General features: G+C 39.5%; 1 protein-coding gene and 2 long non-coding RNA genes across 3 annotated transcripts; 2 read left to right on the top strand and 1 right to left on the bottom strand.

Annotated features, from left to right (window-relative positions):
- The first annotated feature begins 109 nt into the window (after positions 1 to 109).
- slc6a4b (solute carrier family 6 member 4b) lies at positions 110 to 16,909 on the top strand. Its single transcript, XM_077522383.1, has 13 exons — positions 110 to 329; positions 960 to 1,094; positions 1,196 to 1,415; positions 1,565 to 1,703; positions 1,793 to 1,927; positions 3,771 to 3,874; positions 5,537 to 5,664; positions 5,732 to 5,844; positions 7,569 to 7,700; positions 7,808 to 7,907; positions 8,014 to 8,114; positions 15,648 to 15,815; positions 15,888 to 16,909. The coding sequence occupies exons 1-13, from the start codon at positions 128 to 130 to the stop codon at positions 15,966 to 15,968; spliced, it is 1,758 nt and encodes a 585-aa protein (XP_077378509.1). The 5' UTR covers positions 110 to 127; the 3' UTR covers positions 15,969 to 16,909.
- LOC144019359 (uncharacterized) lies at positions 737 to 2,266 on the bottom strand. Its single transcript, XR_013283640.1, has 2 exons — positions 1,773 to 2,266; positions 737 to 1,695 (listed from the first exon to the last, which is right to left on the bottom strand). It is a non-coding gene; the product is annotated as an uncharacterized LOC144019359 (long non-coding RNA).
- Positions 16,910 to 18,041: 1,132 nt separating the features above from the next.
- Positions 18,042 to 18,797, top strand: LOC144019358 (uncharacterized). The gene is made up of 2 exons (XR_013283639.1): positions 18,042 to 18,261; positions 18,389 to 18,797. It is a non-coding gene; the product is annotated as an uncharacterized LOC144019358 (long non-coding RNA).
- Positions 18,798 to 20,138: the final 1,341 nt, after the last annotated feature.

Genomic DNA, 20,138 nt, shown 5'->3' with positions numbered 1-20,138 from the left:
AACCAGGTGTATATCCATGCCCCGCCCACAGCTCCCTGTCACCCTTCCAAACCCCGCCCCTCCCCTCATGGAGCTGCTCCTCTGGCTGACTTTTCACAGTCCGGTGACCCAACAGATCTCAGCGGTCATGGCCGGTAGTCTGATCCACCACGGCTCCCCGAACCCCGGATACACGTCCAACATTGCGGGCCCGGTGCCGATCATCACACAAACGGACGCAAGGGACAAATGGAGCAAAAAGATGGACTTTCTCTTGTCTGTCGTTGGCTTTGCGGTGGACTTGGGAAATGTTTGGAGGTTTCCTTACATATGTTACCAGAACGGTGGCGGTAAGTTTTCTTTTCTTTTCTTTTTTTCCCCTGTTCTTTTATGTAAAGTATTTGCATGTAATTTAAAATCTTCAAAACATTCAGCAAACAGACTAAAAAGTGCACACGCACTGTCCATGGTGCTGAAAGTAGCTCGTTACGTAATAAATAAATAAACGAAAACATTAATAAAAGACAAAAAAACAAAGTTGTTTAAAATACTATAAATGAAAAAAAACATTAAAATTCGAAAATAAATAAATTGCAATTAAATATAATTAGGATGTTACGATGTTTAGCAGTTGGCCGCAGTGGAGTTTTAGATTTGTGATTATTACGAGTTTAGATTTAATTGTTGCAAATACAATCAAGAACATAAACCACGCATAACAAATACAAGAAAAAAAATTAACCCAAGACTATCACAATTTACATTTTAATTTTAATTCAATCCTCTTGAACAGTCATGACATTACAAAATTAAAAATATGCTTACCCATAATGCAATACTGTGCATCTTAATTTTGGCTTGTGTGCCTGTGTGTGTGTGTGTGTGTGTGTGTGTGTGTGTGTGTGTGTGTGTGTGTGTGTGTGTGTGTGTGTGTGTGTGTGTGTGTGTGTGTGTGTGTGTGTGTGTGTGTGAGAGTGCAGGAGCTTTCCTTATCCCTTATATCTTGATGGCCATCTTTGGTGGGGTGCCGCTCTTTTATATGGAGCTGGCTCTGGGACAGTTCCACAGAACTGGAGCCATATCCATATGGAAACACATCTGTCCTATTTTCAAGGGTAAGACAAATGCAGCACACATTTTGTGAAAAAATATATTTGGTGGTCCACAAAAAAAAAAAAGTGTTGCCAAATGACGAACTTCTTTCCTTGTGTTTCAGGTATAGGATATGCCATTTGTGTCATCGCGCTGTATGTTTCCTTCTACTACAACACCATCATCGCCTGGGCCCTCTTCTACTTCTACTCGTCCTTCTCCACCATCTTGCCATGGACCAACTGCGACAACGTGTGGAACACTGACAACTGCACCAATTATTTTGGCATGGACAATGTCACCTGGACCAATTCTTCCCGATCTCCGGCAGAGGAATTTTACACGTAAGTGCATGTAAGTGTGACTAAAAGGTAAAAAAAACACACAAAAAAAAACAGCATGTTTGATACATAGATTTGAAAAGTGTACTGTTTAGAGCTGAGTTTTGCATGTTTAACACATTCTAATGGCAGGATGTGTTCAATCCTAAAAGGAGGAATGTCCTTGAGATCCACAAGTCATCTGGCCTGGCAAACGTGGGAGGTGTTCGCTGGCAGCTGATGCTCTGCCTTTTTCTGATTTTCACCATCGTTTACTTCAGTCTCTGGAAGGGGGTGAAGACATCTGGAAAGGTAACACATTGTCAATGTTTTTTTTTTTTTTTTTGTTTGTTTTTTTTTTTCCAGATAATGATTCCTTACTGTATCTTCTTTGCATCCAGGTTGTATGGGTGACCGCCACTCTGCCTTACATTGTCCTTTTCATTTTGTTGATCCGCGGTGCAACTTTGCCAGGGGCTTGGAGAGGAGTGGAATTTTACCTAAAGCCCAATTGGGAGAAGCTGCTGGAGACCAGTGTGAGTGGTCCAATTTTCTGAAATGTGAACATATCCAAAGCAGTTACGTAATCCTAACCTTTTTTTTTTCTTTTTTTTTTACAAATAGTTACGGTATAAGGTTTGAATTTACTGCATCACTTCTGTTGACTTCAGCAGTTTTTCTGGAAATTGTTTTCTGCACTGCACTCTAAAATCAGGTAGATCTAGGGCTGTTCGATTATGGAAGAAATAATAATCACGATTATTTTGCCAACACATGAAATCACAATTATTTATTTTTTGGTACAAAATAAGAAAATTTTTAAGCATTTAAAAATATTCAGACCAATTAAAAAAATAGAAACATTATAATTATGTAAGTTCCTTTTGGACCAAACTGCATTTATAATATTTATTTATAATAATATTTATTTATAATAATATTTATTTATTTATTTATTTATTTATTTATTTTGCCAAAAAGTTGAAGGATAATCTTTTTTTTGTACAAAACAAGAAACTGTTTACACATTAAAAAAAAAAATTAAGACCAGTTCAAAAATATATAGAAATACTATAATTATTTAAGTTCCTTTTAGACTAAACAGAATTTATAATATATTTATAATAATATATATTTATTTATTTATGTTGGCAAAAAACTTGAAGTTGGATTGTAGCTTGTGCACTGTGCAGTTGGACGATCATTTATTTTATTTTTTTTTGGTACAAGACAAGAAAGTGTTTACACATTTAAAAATATTAAGACCAATTAAAAAAAAAATATAGAAATACTATAATTATTTATTTAAGTTCCTTTTGGATCAAACATAATTTATGATAATATATTTATAATAATATATATATTTATTTATTTATGATGGCAAAAACTTAAAATTGGAGTACAGCATGTGCAATGAGCAATAGGACAATCATTTATTTTTTTTTACAAAAAATATTAAGACAAATAAAATTCTTTTAAACACTACAATTATGCAAGTTCATTTTAGATGAAAAAAATAAAAATAAAAGTACCGGTAGTTATTTTGAAATTTAAAAAAGATGCATATAGTAATTTTATAAATAAATACATTTAAACAACTCAAAAAATAGTATTAATAATATTCATTATTGTGGAGTGTAATAATTGGAATCGTAATTGAATTTTGATGAATTACACAGCCCTTGTTAGATAATACATCTAAAATACAACTAATCAACACTAAAGGGGGAAAAAGAAAATAAGTGATTTCTTCACTCTTAATCTTTACACTTTACATTATTTAATAACACTGATGTATACTCTAAATTACACTATGATGTACATTATAGAGCATTTTAATGACTATTGGTTCGGAACATTGGATATGCCTGTATTGGACATAGAACTGTTTGACAACAGTGCCCCATTTTATAAAATTAACATCATCTAAAAAAAAATGTATAAACCCATCAACCTCAACATACAACGTAATAGCAATAATAGCAATATGATTTGATCACTATTATCTCCCTCCCTCTATCTCAGTGAGGCGGTTTGCTGTGTGCGCTTTGGTTAGAGGCGAATATGCATAAGATGTAATGAGATGCATAAATAAGCTACAGAGCGGCATAATAAGATGCATAATTGGTTTAGATTTTCTGCCCATTAACAAAGGCTTCCCTTTTCTGACTCACAACGCTGCCCTCTTCCTTTTAACATGCTGCTCTTCAGATCTCCAGCTGGGTGGCAACAAGGCCGCCACAGTACTGCTTGTAATGATGTACAAATGGGGGGAAAACACGATGAGTTATTGGGAAGTTCAAGTTGAATGTAATAATCGTATTACAGTTGAATTTGCGTTTGCAGATTCATGGTTTTCCTCTCCTCCACGTTTTAAAGGTGTGGGTGGATGCTGCGGCTCAGATCTTCTTCTCCCTTGGTCCAGGCTTTGGAGTGCTCTTGGCACTCTCAAGTTACAACCCATTCACTAACAATTGTTATCGGTAAGAAATGACACCTCTCAATTCACATAAGTGTGTTTTGAGTCGCAAGTCTAGTGCAAAATAATCATTTGGTCAATGAATTGATTTCTACAATGATTCACAGGGATTGTCCTACATTATTGTCAAGGTTACATATTTACACTACCTGTGCCACTAGATTGACCTGGTCTTACCAAGTCCAAAATCTCAATAGTGTACAACTGAATCATACTGAGCTACTTTTTGTGGCTATATTGGAGATGCAGCTCAGTGCGCTGGAACGTCCAGGGAGGCGTAGTGCGTCTACCAAATTCACAAACACAGTAAACAACTTGCACATTCGCCTGGCTACGAAAATCGAGCTCAATGTGTCAGACTGTGTTTATTTATTTTTGTTTTCTGGTTTGTCACCAGAAATTGACTGCCTTGTAATGAAGTGTGTCTATTTTGGATAGACACCATCTTAACTTCCCAAATTCGGTGCATTGGTTAGTTAGTTTCGGAATTTTCATTTTAGTTCATTTTTAATTTGTTGTGAGTTTTTTTTTTTTTTTTTTTTTTTTTTTAATGTAGTTAGTTTTAATTAGTTTTCAGGGCACCTCTGTTAGTTTTTAGTTGTTATTTAAAAAAAATAGTTTTAGTTTAGCTTTAGTTTCAATATTAGTTTTCGTTTTTTAAATGTGTATTACTTGTGTGTAATTTTTAATAAACACCATGGGAAAATGAAAAAAAGTAACACTTTTCTTACATAGTGTTGCATTTCGGATGATTTAAATGAAAAAGCTGAGCCATTGGAGCAAAATTGTCGCCTTGGAGTGATGTCATCTAAAGGTGCTTTTCTATTGGCTGCTGCTAGATGACATCACTACGGCGTGACACACTTTCAAACGTCCTTATTCCGTTCAATATTGAAATAAATATACTGTATTAAAATCAATCCCAAAATTAAACTTATTATTAATTATTAAATTTATTTATTAAATTTATTACCAAAGAGACTAAAACTAAGGACGTTTGCTATAATTATAGTTTCAGTTAGTTTTGTAAACGTAAAATGTAGTTTCAGTTAGTTTTCATTTTTTTAAAAAGCATTTTCATTTTTATTTTATTTCAAAAATGCTTTTAGAATTTTAGTTTTAGTTATTTTGCTAGTTTTTCTTAACTAAAATTACTTTGCTGGATAATTCACAGTAAATAACTGGGGGGAAAAAAGTTGCACACTAATTAATATAAAATATCAGTTAATTACTGTAATTTTTTTTTACAATTTTTTACTGTATATAAATTACAGTTACTGTATTATTTTAAGACTGCAGTAATATGCTGTAATAGATTTTTTACAGTAATTTACTGAGATTTTAAAATAATTAGCTGGCAGCTTTTTTTTGCCTTTTATTTACTGTCAATTGTACAATTCAATTCTTTACAGTTTACTTATTTAGTCTCTTTTTGATGAAAAATACATAATTTGACTAAAATATGGTCTGCGATTGGCTGGCAACCAGTTCAAGCGTGTACTCCGCCTACTACCCAAAGCCAGCTGGGATAGGCTCCAGCACCCCCGTGGCCCTTGTGAGGAGCAAGCGGTTAAGAAAATGGATGGATGGATGGATGGATGGATGGATGGATGGATGGATGGATGGATGGATGGACTATAATATGATTTCTTTTATGCTTCTTTAGTGATGCGATTGTGACCAGTTTGGTGAACTGCGTGACCAGTTTCGTGTCAGGTTTCGTCATCTTCACAGTGCTGGGCTACATGGCGGAGAAGAGGAAAGTGAAAGTTGAGGATGTGGCCAGAGATAAAGGTGATCCCCAGATATTACAAATGATTTCTATTTACACTGACCTCATAATGTGTTGTCATGATCTCAGGACCCAGTTTACTCTTCATCACGTACCCCGAGGCCATCGCCAACATGATGGGCTCAACCTTCTTTGCCATCATATTTTTTGTGATGATGATCACTCTGGGGCTGGACAGTACGGTACGTCCTCACATCTGGATGCGTTCAGTACAATCAGGTCAAATAATGAAATAATCACTTGGAAATTAATACTCCACAATGTTTCATCATCTAGTTCAGGGGTCAGCAACCTTTGCTGTCAAAAGAGCCATTTTAGGCCAAATAAATAACAGCAAATCTGTCTGGAGCCACAAAATATTTGTGTGTTCGTGTTAGTCTCATGTACTGATGGCCAAGAGCTAATTAGAGCTGCACCATAACACAAAAATAGGAGAGACTTTCCATTTCTTCTGTCTTTCCTTTTCCCTTTGTTGTTGTAATTTTTCAGACTTCACTTTTCATACCTTATACAGCCTGTTTTCCATGTTTCTCTCCACTAACACACCTGATTCATGATCAGGGTCGTTATCAGGGTTCTGCAAAGCTTGGTAATTAGCTGATCATTAGATTCAGCTGCGCTGAAGGAGGGAGACATGGAAAACAGGCTGGATAGGGGCTCTTGAGGACCGAACTTGGGCACCCCTGTTTTCAACGTTTCTGCCTTTCTGTCAAATTTTTGGCAATTTTATGGACATATTTTCTGCCACTCATTTTATGGATATTTTTTGCTATCAATTTTCTGAAATTTTGGGAAATTTTGTGGACATTTGATGGTAATTTTCAGGACTTTTTCTTTTGTTTTGGACATTTTATAGGTACATTTAAAATGTTATCTTTCCTGACTTAAACTAAATAATAATAATAATCTAAATTTTTTGTCAATTTTGCTGACATTTTATAGTGATTTTCAGGATTTCTTCTTTTGTTTTGGAAGATTTTATAAGTAAGTACTTTTAAAATCTGACTTTAAAAGAAAAATCTGACTTTTTGTCAATTTTGCGGACATTTTATGGTAATTTTCAGGATTTCTTCTTTTGTTTTGGAACATTTTATAGGTACTTTTAAAATATTTTCCTTCCTACCTATTATTATTATTATTATTATTATTATTATTATTAAGGATTTCTTCTTTTATTTTGGGACATTTTACAAGTACTTTTAAAATGTTTTCTTTCCAGCCTTTATTATTTTTTTATTTTTTATTTTTTGCAATTTTGTGGACATTCTATGGTAATTTTTGGGATTTCTTTCTTCTATGGTTACTATTTGAATGTTTTCTTTTCTGCCTTTTAAAAAAGAAAATTTTTTTTCGGACTTTTTGGCAATTCTAAAAAAAGATTATGGCAATTTTCTGTCTTTCTTTTATTTTCCACATTTTATGGTTACTTTTTGTATGTTTTCTTTACTGCTTTTTTTAAAATTAATTTTTCTAACATTCTTGGCAATTTAATGGATATTTTATGGTAATTTTCAGCTTTTCCTCTTCCTCTTTAGGTAATTTAAAAAACTTTTTCATCTACCTTTTGTCTCTTTTTCTGACCACTTAAAAATGTGGACTTTGACATTTTTTCTTTGAACATTTAATTATTATTATTTTTTATCTAAATCATTATTTGGAGATTATTTTATTTAAAAAAATTAAATAAATATTTTTTAAAAAGATCTACATTTTTTTTTTTTTTTGCGATCCACGGGACAGTGACTAATGAACCACATGTGGCTCCAGCGGCACAGGTTTCAGACCCCTGATCTAGTCTAATGGCAAATCCGCATCATTCCCTATCAAAGATACTGTATATATTAAACATGTACATGCCGTGAAATAATGTGACCCCGTGAGGACAACGACTCTCTATTTGTTTCAGTTTGGTGGACTGGAGGCGATCATCACGGCCGTGTTGGATGAATACCCCGATCAGTTCTCTCAAAGACGCGAACTATTTGTCCTTTGCTTGGTGGTGGTCTGCTTTCTGGGCTCTTTGAGTACTCTTACCAATGTATGCTTTTTTCCTGACTTTTGACCACGTGGTCATCCTGTCATCTGTCCAGATGTTTTTTAATTTAGGAGGACAAAAAAAGTGACTTATCGTTGAGTGAATGGCAGGGTGGCGCCTATGTGGTGAAGCTGCTGGAGGAGTTTGGGGTCGGATGTTCCATCATTGCTGTGGGATTCCTCGAGGCCATTGCAGTTGCCTGGTTCTATGGTACACACAAAATTGATTGATTGGTTAATTGTTTTTACGTGGTTGCAACAAATAGAATCAATCTGTCAGAAACATAACCATTTTGTGTTCCATCTCTTGCTCTCAGGTATCAACAGATTCAGCAATGACATTCAAGCCATGCTGGGCAAAGCCCCAGGACTGTTTTGGAAGGTGTGCTGGGTTGCCATCAGTCCGGCCTTTCTGGCGGTAAGAAGCCTCTGTTTATTTGAGAACAAATTTAGATCGTGAAGACATTTAAACATGCCTGAAATATTATACAATTGTCCATTTATTTCAATCATTTGTTTCAAAAATTATTACTTTTATTTTTGTGTCTTTCTGCCATGATCATTGGAATTGAAACAAATAATGGCTTCAAATGTTTCACTTTGTGTGTGGTGAATTAATGTAATATGCAAGTTTCACTTTTTGAAACAAATTGTTGAAATAAATGGACTTTTTTTTTCTGTGAAATACAAATAATACTACTCTTTTAGAGCAGTTGTGAAAGTCTATTATTGTGTCTGTATCTGTATTATTGTATTATAGAAGAGCCACAATGAATTAATGATGATGCACTAGCTGTTAAATTCTTTACAATCTATTGCCATATTTTTTACAGAGTAAAAATATTATATTGTGCTATTTTCCTTATTACAATTCTTTTTATGGGCTGGAACAGAGAAATGTAATTTCCATTCACAACAATGGGGAAAGATGACTTGAGATTGGTTTGAGTTAAGTGCATGTTCAAGGCATATTTTTTTTCATCTAAACTTATTAAAGGGATACTTTACTTATTTAGCCATTTTGGCAGTCAAACATTAATATTTTGCCTATAGTAAATGTGATATTTTCATTATTTTTCATGTACAATTAGTACCTTTAAAAACACATTTTGCAACTTGCTGTCGATTGAAAATGACATCACAAGGGCTCAGGTAACCAATCACAGCTCAGCTTGTGAATGTCACATGACCAAACCTGACACGACGAGAGAGGGGAGGACTCAGGCGCAGGTAAATAGTTGGCCACAGAAGGTTGCAGTTTATTTGGCACAAACAGAAAACTCCTTTTAAAGAGGGAAAAAACGCTGAACAAAAAGAGCTCCAAACTGGAGAGACAAAAAGGGCACTCAAAAACGGGGACAACAAAAGGCGCTCCGCTAGGGAGGAAAACAAGGGGCAAACTCAAGGCGCAAGGCAAGGCAAGGTAAGGCAAGGCAAGGCAAGGCAAGGCAAGGCAAGGCAAGGCAAGGCAAGGCAAGGCAAGGCAAGAACAAGGACTGTGACTCGATGACTGTGAGGACGCTTCCATGCACGGGTTGTGACACTTCGGCAAACTGCAGGTGGTGGATGATGGCTTTTATTGACCGGGGTAATTGGTAGCAGGTGAAGACAATCATGGGCGTGGACCGGTGATTAACTGTGGCGGAGGAAGGGCAAGTGACCTGAGGTGAGAGGGTGGTTAATGATTTCAAAATAAAACAGGAAACATGATTACAAAATAAAAGCATGATCCGCCACCAGCGTGGCGGCGTGACAGTACCCCCCCCCCCCCCTCAACGGCCGGCTCCTGACGGCCCAGGCAGGTCAGGATGCTCTACATGAAAGTCCTCGATGAGGGAGGGATCCACAATGAAACGGGAGGGCACCCACTGCCTTTCTTCGGGCCCGTATCCCTCCCAGTCCACCAAGTATTGAAATCCCCGGCCCCGCTTCCTGACACTCAACAGTTTCCTGACCTTGTACACCGGGCCACCCTCCACCATTTCCGGAGGCGGCTGTGCAGGTTCGGACGGGACCAGGTGACTGTCTTGGACCGGCTTGACTTGGCTGACGTGAAAGGTGGGGTGGACGCGGAGGGATAGAGGCAGGCGAAGGCGCACGGCAGCAGGACCTATGGTCTTTGAAACGGGGAAAGGTCCCACAAATCTTGGAGCTAATTTTGGGCATGGTACCTTGAGGTGTAGGTTTTTGGTTGCCAGCCAGACTCGTTGACCTGGCTGGTACTGAGGTGCGGGTCTCCTCCTCCGGTCAGCAGCCCTCTTTACTCTGTCCCCTTGACGTTGAAGAGCCAGCCGGGCTGCTGACCAGATTCGACGACACCTGCGGATCATGGCATGGACCGAGGGAACAGATGCTTCCTCCTCGAGGTCAGCGAAGTAGGGTGGATCGTAACCGTAGACGCATTTGAAGGGCGTGATTCCTGTGGCAGACGTGGGCAGAGAATTATGCGCGAGTTCGACCCATACCAGACTCTTGCTCCACGATGAGGGGTTTTGAGAAATCAGGCATCGGAGTCCGGTCTCCAGCTGCTGGTTAAGCCGTTCTGCTTGCCCGTTGGCCTCTGGGTGGTAACCGGAGGTTAGGTTTGCCTTTGCTCCTAGGGCTCTGCAGAATTCCCTCCAAAACCGGGAGACAAATTGAGGACCACGGTCGGACACGATGTGACGAGGAAAGCCATGGACCCGGAACACTTGGTCCACCATGATTTCCGCTGTCCTCTTGGCTGATGGTAACTTGGCTAATGGAATGAATCGGACCATTTTGGAGAATCGATCGACAACTGTGAGTATGACGGTTTTACCGTGTGATAAGGGAAGACCGGTGACAAAGTCCAGGGATATCTCGGCCCAGGGTCTTGACGGTATTGGGAGCGGCTGGAGAAGACCCATCCGGGGTTGGTTTGAGGCCTTGTTCCTGGCACATACTGGGCAGGCTTTGACGTAGTCCCGTACGGATCCCTCCATAGATGGCCACCAGAACCTCCGGGCGATGGCAAACAGGGTTCTGCGGGTTCCTGGGTGACAAGATAAACGCGAAGTGTGAGCCCAATGAATCACCTGGGCTCGCAGGTTATCTGGGACAAAAAGCCGTCGTGGTGGACATTCTTTGGGTGGACTCGTATTCTTGAGGGCTTCCTTGACATCCTCCTCAATTTGCCATGCAACCGCCCCTATCACGCAGTCCTTGGGAAGAGATGGGTTCGGGCTCGGTCACCGTGGCATCAGGATCATGGACTCGAGATAAAGCGTCTGCCTTGATGTTCCGGCTTCCCGGCCTGTAGGTCAAAGAAAAGGAGAATCTGTTAAAAAACAATGACCATCTGGCCTGTCGAGGGTTAAGTCTCTTGGCTTGGCGTAGATATTCCAGGTTCCGATGGTCAGTCCAGATAATGAATGGGTGTTCTGCGCCCTCCAACCAATGCCTCCATTCCTCGAGGGCGACTTTGACCGCCAGAAGTTCACGGTCGCCAACACTGTAGTTGCGCTCGGCCTTGGACAGTTTCCGGGACAGAAATGCGCAAGGATGAACCTTGCCATCCTCCTGACAGCGTTGGGACAGGACGGCTCCGATTCCGAGATTTGAGGCATCCATCTCGACCACAAACTGGCGTCTTGGATCGGGGACTTTGAGTATCGGCGTCTCTGTAAAGCGCTGCTTGAGTTCTTTAAATGCGACGTTGGCTTCAGGGGTCCAGCAGAAACGCACCTGCGGAGAGGTCAAAGCGTGCAGTGGTGCAGCAATGGTGCTAAAGTTCCGTATGAAGCGGCGGTAAAAATTGGCGAAGCCCAGGAATTGTTGAATCTTCTTCCTTGATTCTGGTGTAGGCCAATCCCGTACCGCGCTAACCTTGCCTGACTCCATCTCGACCCTTCCAGGTGAGACGACGAAGCCCAAGAACGAAATAGTGTCCACGTGAAAAAGGCTTTTCTCTGCTTTTACATATAGCTTGTGCTCGAGGAGTCGTTGCAGAACCTTGGTCACATGTTGCTGGTGCGTGGTCAGGTCTGGTGAGTAAATCAGGATGTCGTCGAGGTAAACATATACGAAGTAGTCTATGAATTCTTTGAGCACATCATTGATCATGGCTTGAAAAACGGCAGGTGCGTTGGTGAGTCCAAATGGCATGACCAAGTACTCGTAGTGGCCGCGGGGGGTATTGAAGCCTGTCTTCCATTCGTCTCCCTCCCGAATCCTGACAAGGTGATACGCATTCCGGAGGTCCAATTTCGTGAACACCTTGGCTTGTTGTAACTGGTCGAAAACTGAAGACATCAAGGGCAGAGGGTAACGATTTTTGATCGGTATGTCATTCAGGGGGCTATAGTCGATACAGGGTCGCAAGGAGCCATCCTTCTTGCCCACAAAGAAAAATCCAGCTCCTGCTGGTGATGATGATGGCTGGATCAGGCCGGCTTTCAAGGACGTGTCAATATAGTCATTGAGTGCATGGCGTTCGGGCCCCGAAACTGAGTACAGTCTACCTTTGGGAATGGTAGAACCTGGAATCAACTCAATGGAGCAATCATAGGGTCGATGTGGAGGGAGTGACATGGCCTTGGATTTGCTGAATACTTCTCGGAGATGACGATAGCAGGAAGGAACAGTGTTCAGGTCCGGGTAGTCGTCTGTCGTGCAGGTCACCTGGTGAACGGCAGCTGAGGGTACCTCTGCCGCTGACTGCGCCAGTCCATGGTTTTCACATTCCTCTCCCCACTCCAAGATCTGCCTGGATCTCCAGTCAATGCGGGGATTGTGCAGGCGCAGCCAGGGATGTCCCAGGACCAGAGTGGGGGAGTGGGATCGAAAGACATGGAAGCGGATCTGTTCCTTGTGTTGTCCAATATGAATCTCGAGAGGTTCTGTGATGTGGGTGATTACAAACAAGTCCTTGCCATTTAGTGCCCTGGCTCTCATATGGGTGGTGAGTGGCTCCGTGCCTGCCTGCAGCCTCTCCACTAGTCTCCAGTCCATGAGACTTTCATCTGCCCCGGAGTCGATGAGGGCTGGCAAATCTGTGGTGATCGCATGGCAACAGATCCTGACGTGAGTGGGTTTTCGGGCTTTGGACTGCGTGGGAGAGTCATGACTCACCGGAGAGGCCCTCTTGCTGGGACAGGCTACCACCAAATGACCCTGGTCACCACAATAGTAGCACCGACCCTCCTGGCGACGTCGTAGGCGTTCCTTCTGCGTCAGTCGGGCACGGTCAAGCTGCATGGGTTCTTCGTCATCCCCACTGACCTCCCTTGCGGTGGGCGACTGGGAAAGCGCACGTCGTAGAGACTCCCATTCTGATGGGTGCTGGAAGCGCCCCGAGCCGGGTCTCTTTTGAAGTCCGCTGGTCCGCGCGAGATCTCGTCTCCGATGGTCAGTGCGGATGGCAAGCGAAATCAAGGAGTCCAGGTCGCCGGGTAAGTCAATCGGAATCAATAGTTCTTGCATGGATGTCGTGAGCCCCTTTAGAAAGTGATCATAGAGTGCTGTGGCATTCCAGCCACTCTTGGCTGACAAGGTTCGGAATCGGATTGCATAGTCCTTGACTGATTCTCTGCCTTGTCGAAGGTTGCTTAGCTCTCTAGCCTTTTCACAATCCATACTGACCGGATCAAAAACTTGCCGGAGAGCTGTGCAAAACCCGGCTGCGGTTGAGCAGGTTGGGGATCCCCGTGCCCATTCAGCGGTGGCCCAGTCTCTGGCTCTCCCACACAAGTGAGAGATCATGAAGGCCACACGGGATCGGTCTGTGGGAAAGGCCTGTGGAGAGAGTTCAAAATGGATCTCACATTCGGTCAAGTAGGCCTGACACTGTCCTGTCTCGCCGGAGTATCGTTCCTGGGGGGCTAGCCTCAAGCCCACTCCGGTAGAAGCCGGCGTCGAAACCGAAGGTTCAGCTGGTCTTTCCTGTTTTGTGTCGACTGAAGCGGAACTGCGTAGCTGGCTCATCAGGTCCTGAACTTGTCCCGCAAGTTCCCCCATCTGGGTGGTCATGGCTTGCTGGAACTCTTCCTGGTGAGTCAGGCGAACTGCCTGGTTCCGCAGTGCAGCCTCCATCTTTCCTGCTGAGTCCATTCTGGCCGATGTGTGCTGACACGACGAGAGAGGGGAGGACTCAGGCGCAGGTAAATAGTTGGCCACACAAGTCTGCAGTTTATTTGGCACAAACAGAAAACTCCTCTTAAAGAGGGAAAAAACGCTGAACAAAAAGAGCTCCAAACTGGAAAGACAAAAAGGGCACTCAAAAACGGGGACAACAAAAGGCGCTCCGCTAGGGAGGAAAACAAGGGGCAAACTCAAGGCGCAAGGCAAGGCAAGGCAAGGCAAGGCAAGGCAAGGCAAGGCAAGGCAAGGCAAGGCAAGGCAAAAACAAGGACTGTGACTCGATGACTGTGAGGACGCTTCCATGTACGGGTTGTGACACTTCGGCAAACTGCAGGTGGTGGATGATGGCTTTTATTGACCGGGGTAATTGGTAGCAGGTGGAGACAATCATGGGCGTGGACCGGTGATTAACTGTGGCGGAGGAAGGGCAAGTGACCTGAGGTGAGAGGGTGGTTAATGATTTCAAAATAAAACAAGAAACATGATTACAAAATAAAAGCATGATCCGCCACCAGCGTGGCGGCGTGACAAAACCTAGAAAACAGGTGAGCTGTGATTGGTTACCTGAGCCCTTGTGATGTCATTTTCAGTCGACAGCAAGTTGCAAAATGTGTAAATAATTGTACGTGAAAAATAATGAAAGTATCAAATTTAATTATAGGCAAAATATTAAATTTTTATTGCTATAATGGGCTAAATAAGTGAAGTATCCCTTCAATATTTCTCAGTAAAATAGTTTAGAATTATTATGTATCTTTCAGTGTTTGTTCAAAATTGTACAACAACATCTCGATTGTGATTTAAAAAAAAAATTACATTACATAAAATATATTTTGGAATAGGGATGTAATGATAACAGTAATATTGTGATATTATTATAAACTGCCACAATATATCATCGTCGTCATGTTACCATATTAACTCATTTGCTCCCAAAAACATATAAATACATTCTATATTAAATGGTTTAAGTGTCCCAAAGACTTATTTATTCATTCTTTTAATATTCTTGTTTTTTTGTTGTTGTTGTTTTTTTTAAACATTAGAGCAGGCTTTCATGCAGCCTCAGTAAACTGCAGTAAATGGGTTAAAAAGAAAAGAAAAAAACGGTAGTAATTACAAAAACGCCCAGCAGGTAGCAGCAGAGTATAAGAAATCAACCAGGGCTATCTTGAAAACAAGCTGTTTCCCCACAATTCTAAACAGATTTGTGAATAAGGATGAAACTTAGCTGTATTCTAATGCTAATTGCTGCAAAACTGAAACAGATAAAAATTCACTTTTTTTCGTGATGAAAGAAGAGACTCTAATCTTTCATCTGGTAGGTTCCATGTTTTTATTATAGCAATAGAACACCATATTCTATGAGCCTTTCAAAATCAGTCAAAACCCAGTAAAACAGCCGGGAGCGAAAGTGAAAATGGCTGTGAGTGAATGAGTTAAAAGCAGCACATCTTTTATTTAAAAAAAAATAAGAGTTGGGTTGATTTCTATTTGTGCAGTTCTAGCACCGTCTTGTGGCTAGTTTTTTTTTCTTCTTTTTTTTTTTTTAGTGCAGTTTAATTTTCATTAGGGATGTTTTGGCCCTTCTATGTTTAAAATCTATGCTAATCATCAGATGATCATCACAATATGCTTGTGAATTGAGTCAACATGTGGAGGAACTCAATGTGTGCTTGCATTAGCGTGTGCCTTAATAGTTTATATATATTATATTTCGATATTTTAATATTTTATTTATTTTATGTTATTATATAATATAATTATTTATATTTATTTTATGTTATTTATTTTATATAGTGTTACCAGGTACATATAGTGATGTATAGTAATTTCCTCCCTCTATTTTCAGTATATAATGGTGAGTTCGCTACTGAAAGCCCCACTACTCACATTGTTTGACTATCAGTACCCGGACTGGAGCATCACAGTGGGATACATCATTGGCTTTTCATCCTTAATGTGGATCCCCATCTACATGGTCTACAAACTGGTGTGGACACCAGGATCTCTCAAACAGGTCTGTGAATACACAGAAATGTGCATTTGTCTCGAAAACGTATTCTCAATGGAATCACTTCCCAACTGACAGAGGCTGGCAGTTTGTCTGAGACCGGAAAGGACCTTACCAGATATTCACACCGACAGCCTAAACATGGCCATGGTCCCATAGAAAAGATACTGCGGACGGAAAAACACCTTTGTCTGTCTGAACAGTTTTATCTGTGACATGATGACTGTTTACAAAAATGAATACTTGTTTTTGTGCTCACGGGTATGTCTGTAACGTTTTCACAAGTTGGTGTTTCTGAAGCATTCTGGTCTCTAAAAGTCTGTAGCGTGTATTTTGTATTTTTATCACACTGACATAGATTAAGGAAGGAAAATAGTGTAACAGCATGCATTGCCTTGCATGGGGGCATTTCCTCAATTAGTCAATCGCTGTTTTCTAAATATAATATATGGATAATAATGTTTTGTGTGTGATTTTATATCATGAAACATTGGCAGCAGTTTGAAGACACATTGTGGTTTTTGCTTTTTTTTTTTTTTTAAAACAGTGACCTTGATACTTTACTATACATAATTATTTGTAATACATCCTATAAACATGATGTGTATGATTCTACAACAGCTGAGAAACATTTTTGAATGAAAATGGAAACAAATGAGAAAAGCCAATCTAATCCGTGATCTCTTTTGACTAGGACAACCCCCTTCCCCAAAGTTTATCAATCGTAACGGAAATTTGGTGGAAATGTAGTGATGATTGTGCAACTCGACTGTTTAGAAATCTAAAAATAGATCTTTTATCTGTCTGATTCTTCACTTATCTTCAAATAGCCTCTATTGCCTTAACTCCTCCGAAATATATCTGTGTATGTATAAAATGGGTAAAGGTTGTATTGATATTGTGGCTCTCCAGACTGTTTTCACTTGATAATTGAAGACACCTATTTTTTTTTTCAACATTAGTCAAATGTGTTAACTTATAGACAAGCGCTTCAACGTTTTCTTTTTATCGAGTGAGTAATGTGATGAGAAAAGTGATGATTGGTGTAGTGCTGTCACTGTCGAATATTTTAAGAATCGATTAATTTAATTTTGCATTAAAGTATATTACAAAAGTATTTTTTTTCCTGGTTACTATTTATTAATCAGTGATTGGTGTTTATTTCGTACTTCGTATTTGTATAGTGGTTTTAAAAGAAAAATGCGGGGGGTATTATATTACCGGTTTGGTCATTGTTTTCCAAAGAAAAAACATTTGGTTATTTTGACTAAACACAGAAGATCTTCAGTCTTCTTTCATGAAGGATTACAGAAATCAGTGAACAATTACTGTTGATAGGCTTATGCTGAAATCAGAGGATTTGGACATTTTTAAATAATAATAAAAAAGGCTCCAAGCGATTACTTGATTATTACAATTGTTGTTGATTAATCAATGAATTTTGACAGCTCTAGATTGCTGTATTAATTGCATTGTTTCAGTAAATGTCTGATTTCATTAATGTATATCATTTGTTTGGGCTCCCCCTGTGATTTAACATCTTCTTCATTTTAGATCAATTTTAAATTACGTGCTAATTTGCAATACACAAAAAGATCTGCCGACCTTAAAAACTAACAAGTACACTTGTTTTTGTCTCCAGTGGCAGAAAGTATATGCAGTACTCTAAACAACACACACACATGCACATAGGTATTACGGTCCAAAAAAGGCGTTTTTAGAAATAAGAAATAACTTTAATAAACAAATAAACAAATAACTAAACCAAGCTCCATCACTTCAAAGACAACTTGTAGAAACGTACACAAGAGCATAAAGTGAAACATACAACATGATCCACCATTGATACTGATCAAAGCTTCTTTGTGTCAATGACTATTGAAGTAGAAAACAGGACACGCATAAAAGAGATGTTTCTTTAATAGGCTGCTGCTCCCCATACCGACCCAACATGAGTGGCTTTGACACTAAGTAGAAGAGAACTGTAACAAATCGACAATAAATTCCCTTTAAAACCACAGACCCACTTTGATGCAGGTATTTACATTAATTTAATTAATACTCAGTGCTCCATCACATGCTAGCTGTTTGCTAAATTTATATAGCAAAATGTCCTCTCAATAAAGTGTAGTTCGTCACAGCTGCAACCTGCAAATCATAAAAACAACGTGTACAACTGTATCCTTGTGTAGGCATACGTTATACTCATCAGTCAATTGAGCGACGGTTTTAGGACCCTGATGATGATCCCATAGCGGAAGCGCTCTCTGTCATCGCTCTCATCATCAACATCAGTGCAACATCATTCTCACCATCGTTACTTCCACTGCTGTGATGCTAGCTGCCATCCCACAGGCTTTATTCATGTCACTAATGGTATTAGTGGGTGGCCAAGAGGAAGAGTCTACAATAGCCGAGAGACCTTACGTGGTTTTACAGAAGCAAAATTTGGGTAAGAAGTAAACACCAATTCTTGGGTATATGGTTGACCACGCCTGTTCTTGTTTCGCCCCTTTTTCTTCCTAATTGTAGCGACAATCAGAACAATATTTTATTATTATTTTTTCGTGTGTGTGCAGTCACGCTGGGTAGCGTCCTCGGTGTCCTGCTGCTGCTGATGATCATCATGGCCGTGTGCGTCTACAAGCCTCTACCCAGGCGTTGAGAGTGTCATCACTCCAGTCACGGAGACAAAAGACTCCCAAATCAAACACAACCTAAGGAGCCACTCAATGGTCATCAAATCCACCCGCCAGAGAGAGGTGGCCCTCACAATGGCTGGAGTGGCTCTGCCACTTGCTTATTTATTAGGGGCACCTTGATCCCTACCTCATGCAATTTACAGTTCCAAAATTATGCATGTAGAAATTAAGTGTAATCCATTCTTGAGTTATAAGTTTATCTGTTATTTATTTCGAGTGAAGATACTAAGTGTAGTGTACCTTATTGACCTCACAATGTAAATAAATGTTTTGGGTGTTTACAACACTACATGAGTCAAGTGATGCTAATTATATATACAAAATTGAATAATAACGAACACAATAGTATCAACAGTTATCAACAGTGATGCAGTTCTATACCACTGTAAGCAAAAAGCACTAGTCTAAACCAGGGCTATTATAGTTTTGGAATTTTTCATTTTAGTTAGTTCTGATTTTTGAGTTTTGTTTTTAAAATGTTGTTAGTTTTAATTAGATTTCAGGGTGATTCTGTGAGTTTTTAGTTATTTAATAATCAAATGCTTAGTTTTAGTTTAGAGTTAGTTTCAGTATTAGTGTTAATTAAAAAATGTGTTACGGTATACGCAATATTAAAAAAACCCAAAAAAAAACAAAACATGGGAGCGACATCATCTGAAGGTGCTTTTCTATTGGCTGCTGTTAGATGACGTCACTTCTGTGTGACACGTCTTCAAAAGTCTTTATTCAGGTTAATATAAAAATAAATCTACTTAAAATCACATTTAAAATCATCCCCAAAGGCTCATGCATTAAATTAATTACCAATTAGACTAAAACGAATGACATTTTTGCTATAATTGTTAGTTTTAGTAATGTTTTGTAAACATAAAATATAGTTTGTTAGTTTTTGTTTTTAAAAAAGCATTTTCGTTATTTTATTTCATGAACTTTTTTTTTTTTTTTTAGTTTTTTCGTTAGTTTTAGTTAACTAAAAAAAATGTTTAAACAGTCATTATTACTGAAACAGTAGATAAAGTAAAACTACTATCAGACAAGTGTGACTGGCTAGTTCTCATGCACGTGAGCACACACCGGTGGCCTAGCATAAAAATAAAACCTCAAACCAGTAACATTTAAGTCCATTTCACACTGCACTTGCCCTGGTGACCCGTGTGCCCATATTTCGAAGTGATGATGTAGGGGACCATGATGTAAATACAGGCTTTTACCGTTGTTTCTGTTTAATAAACAAAAATTCTTAAAAACAACTGTTTGATCTTCTCTCTTCTGTACAGATGTACAGCAGTAAATACATTCAAAAATATCACATGTATTAGATTAAATGACAGATGAAAATGGCCATTTTCACTATAAAAACATTACAGAAAGTGGTTTAAATCTTTTCAAAAAGCATTTTCGTTTGTATATTATTTCAATAATGAAAATGTCTTTTTCAATTTTATCTTGCTACTTTTCATTAACTACAACCTTGGATGGAGGTGCCTTGCCCAGCAACACTCCATTTTGTGGTGCCCGCTCCTCCCCACATACAAATCGAATGTTTGACGGTATGCTACACGCTGCTAGAGAAATCGAATGTTTGACGGTATGCTACACGCTGCTAGAGGGCGAAAAGTGCTTTAGT

This window comes from Festucalex cinctus, chromosome 5, assembly GCF_051991245.1.
Source record: "Festucalex cinctus isolate MCC-2025b chromosome 5, RoL_Fcin_1.0, whole genome shotgun sequence".
Taxonomy (NCBI): Eukaryota; Metazoa; Chordata; class Actinopteri; order Syngnathiformes; family Syngnathidae; genus Festucalex; species Festucalex cinctus.
This window is presented reverse-complemented; position numbering and strand designations above follow the sequence as displayed.

Excerpts from the sequence above, each read along its gene's own strand:
- slc6a4b (XM_077522383.1), top strand. The coding sequence starts at position 128 with ATGGCCGGTAGTCTGATCCACCACGGCTCCCCGAACCCCGGATACACG. Across the intron at positions 5,665-5,731 it reads GGATGTGGCCAGAGATAAAG|GACCCAGTTTACTCTTCATC; the intron begins GTGATCCCCAGA and ends TCATGATCTCAG. Across the intron at positions 5,845-7,568 it reads CTCTGGGGCTGGACAGTACG|TTTGGTGGACTGGAGGCGAT; the intron begins GTACGTCCTCAC and ends TATTTGTTTCAG.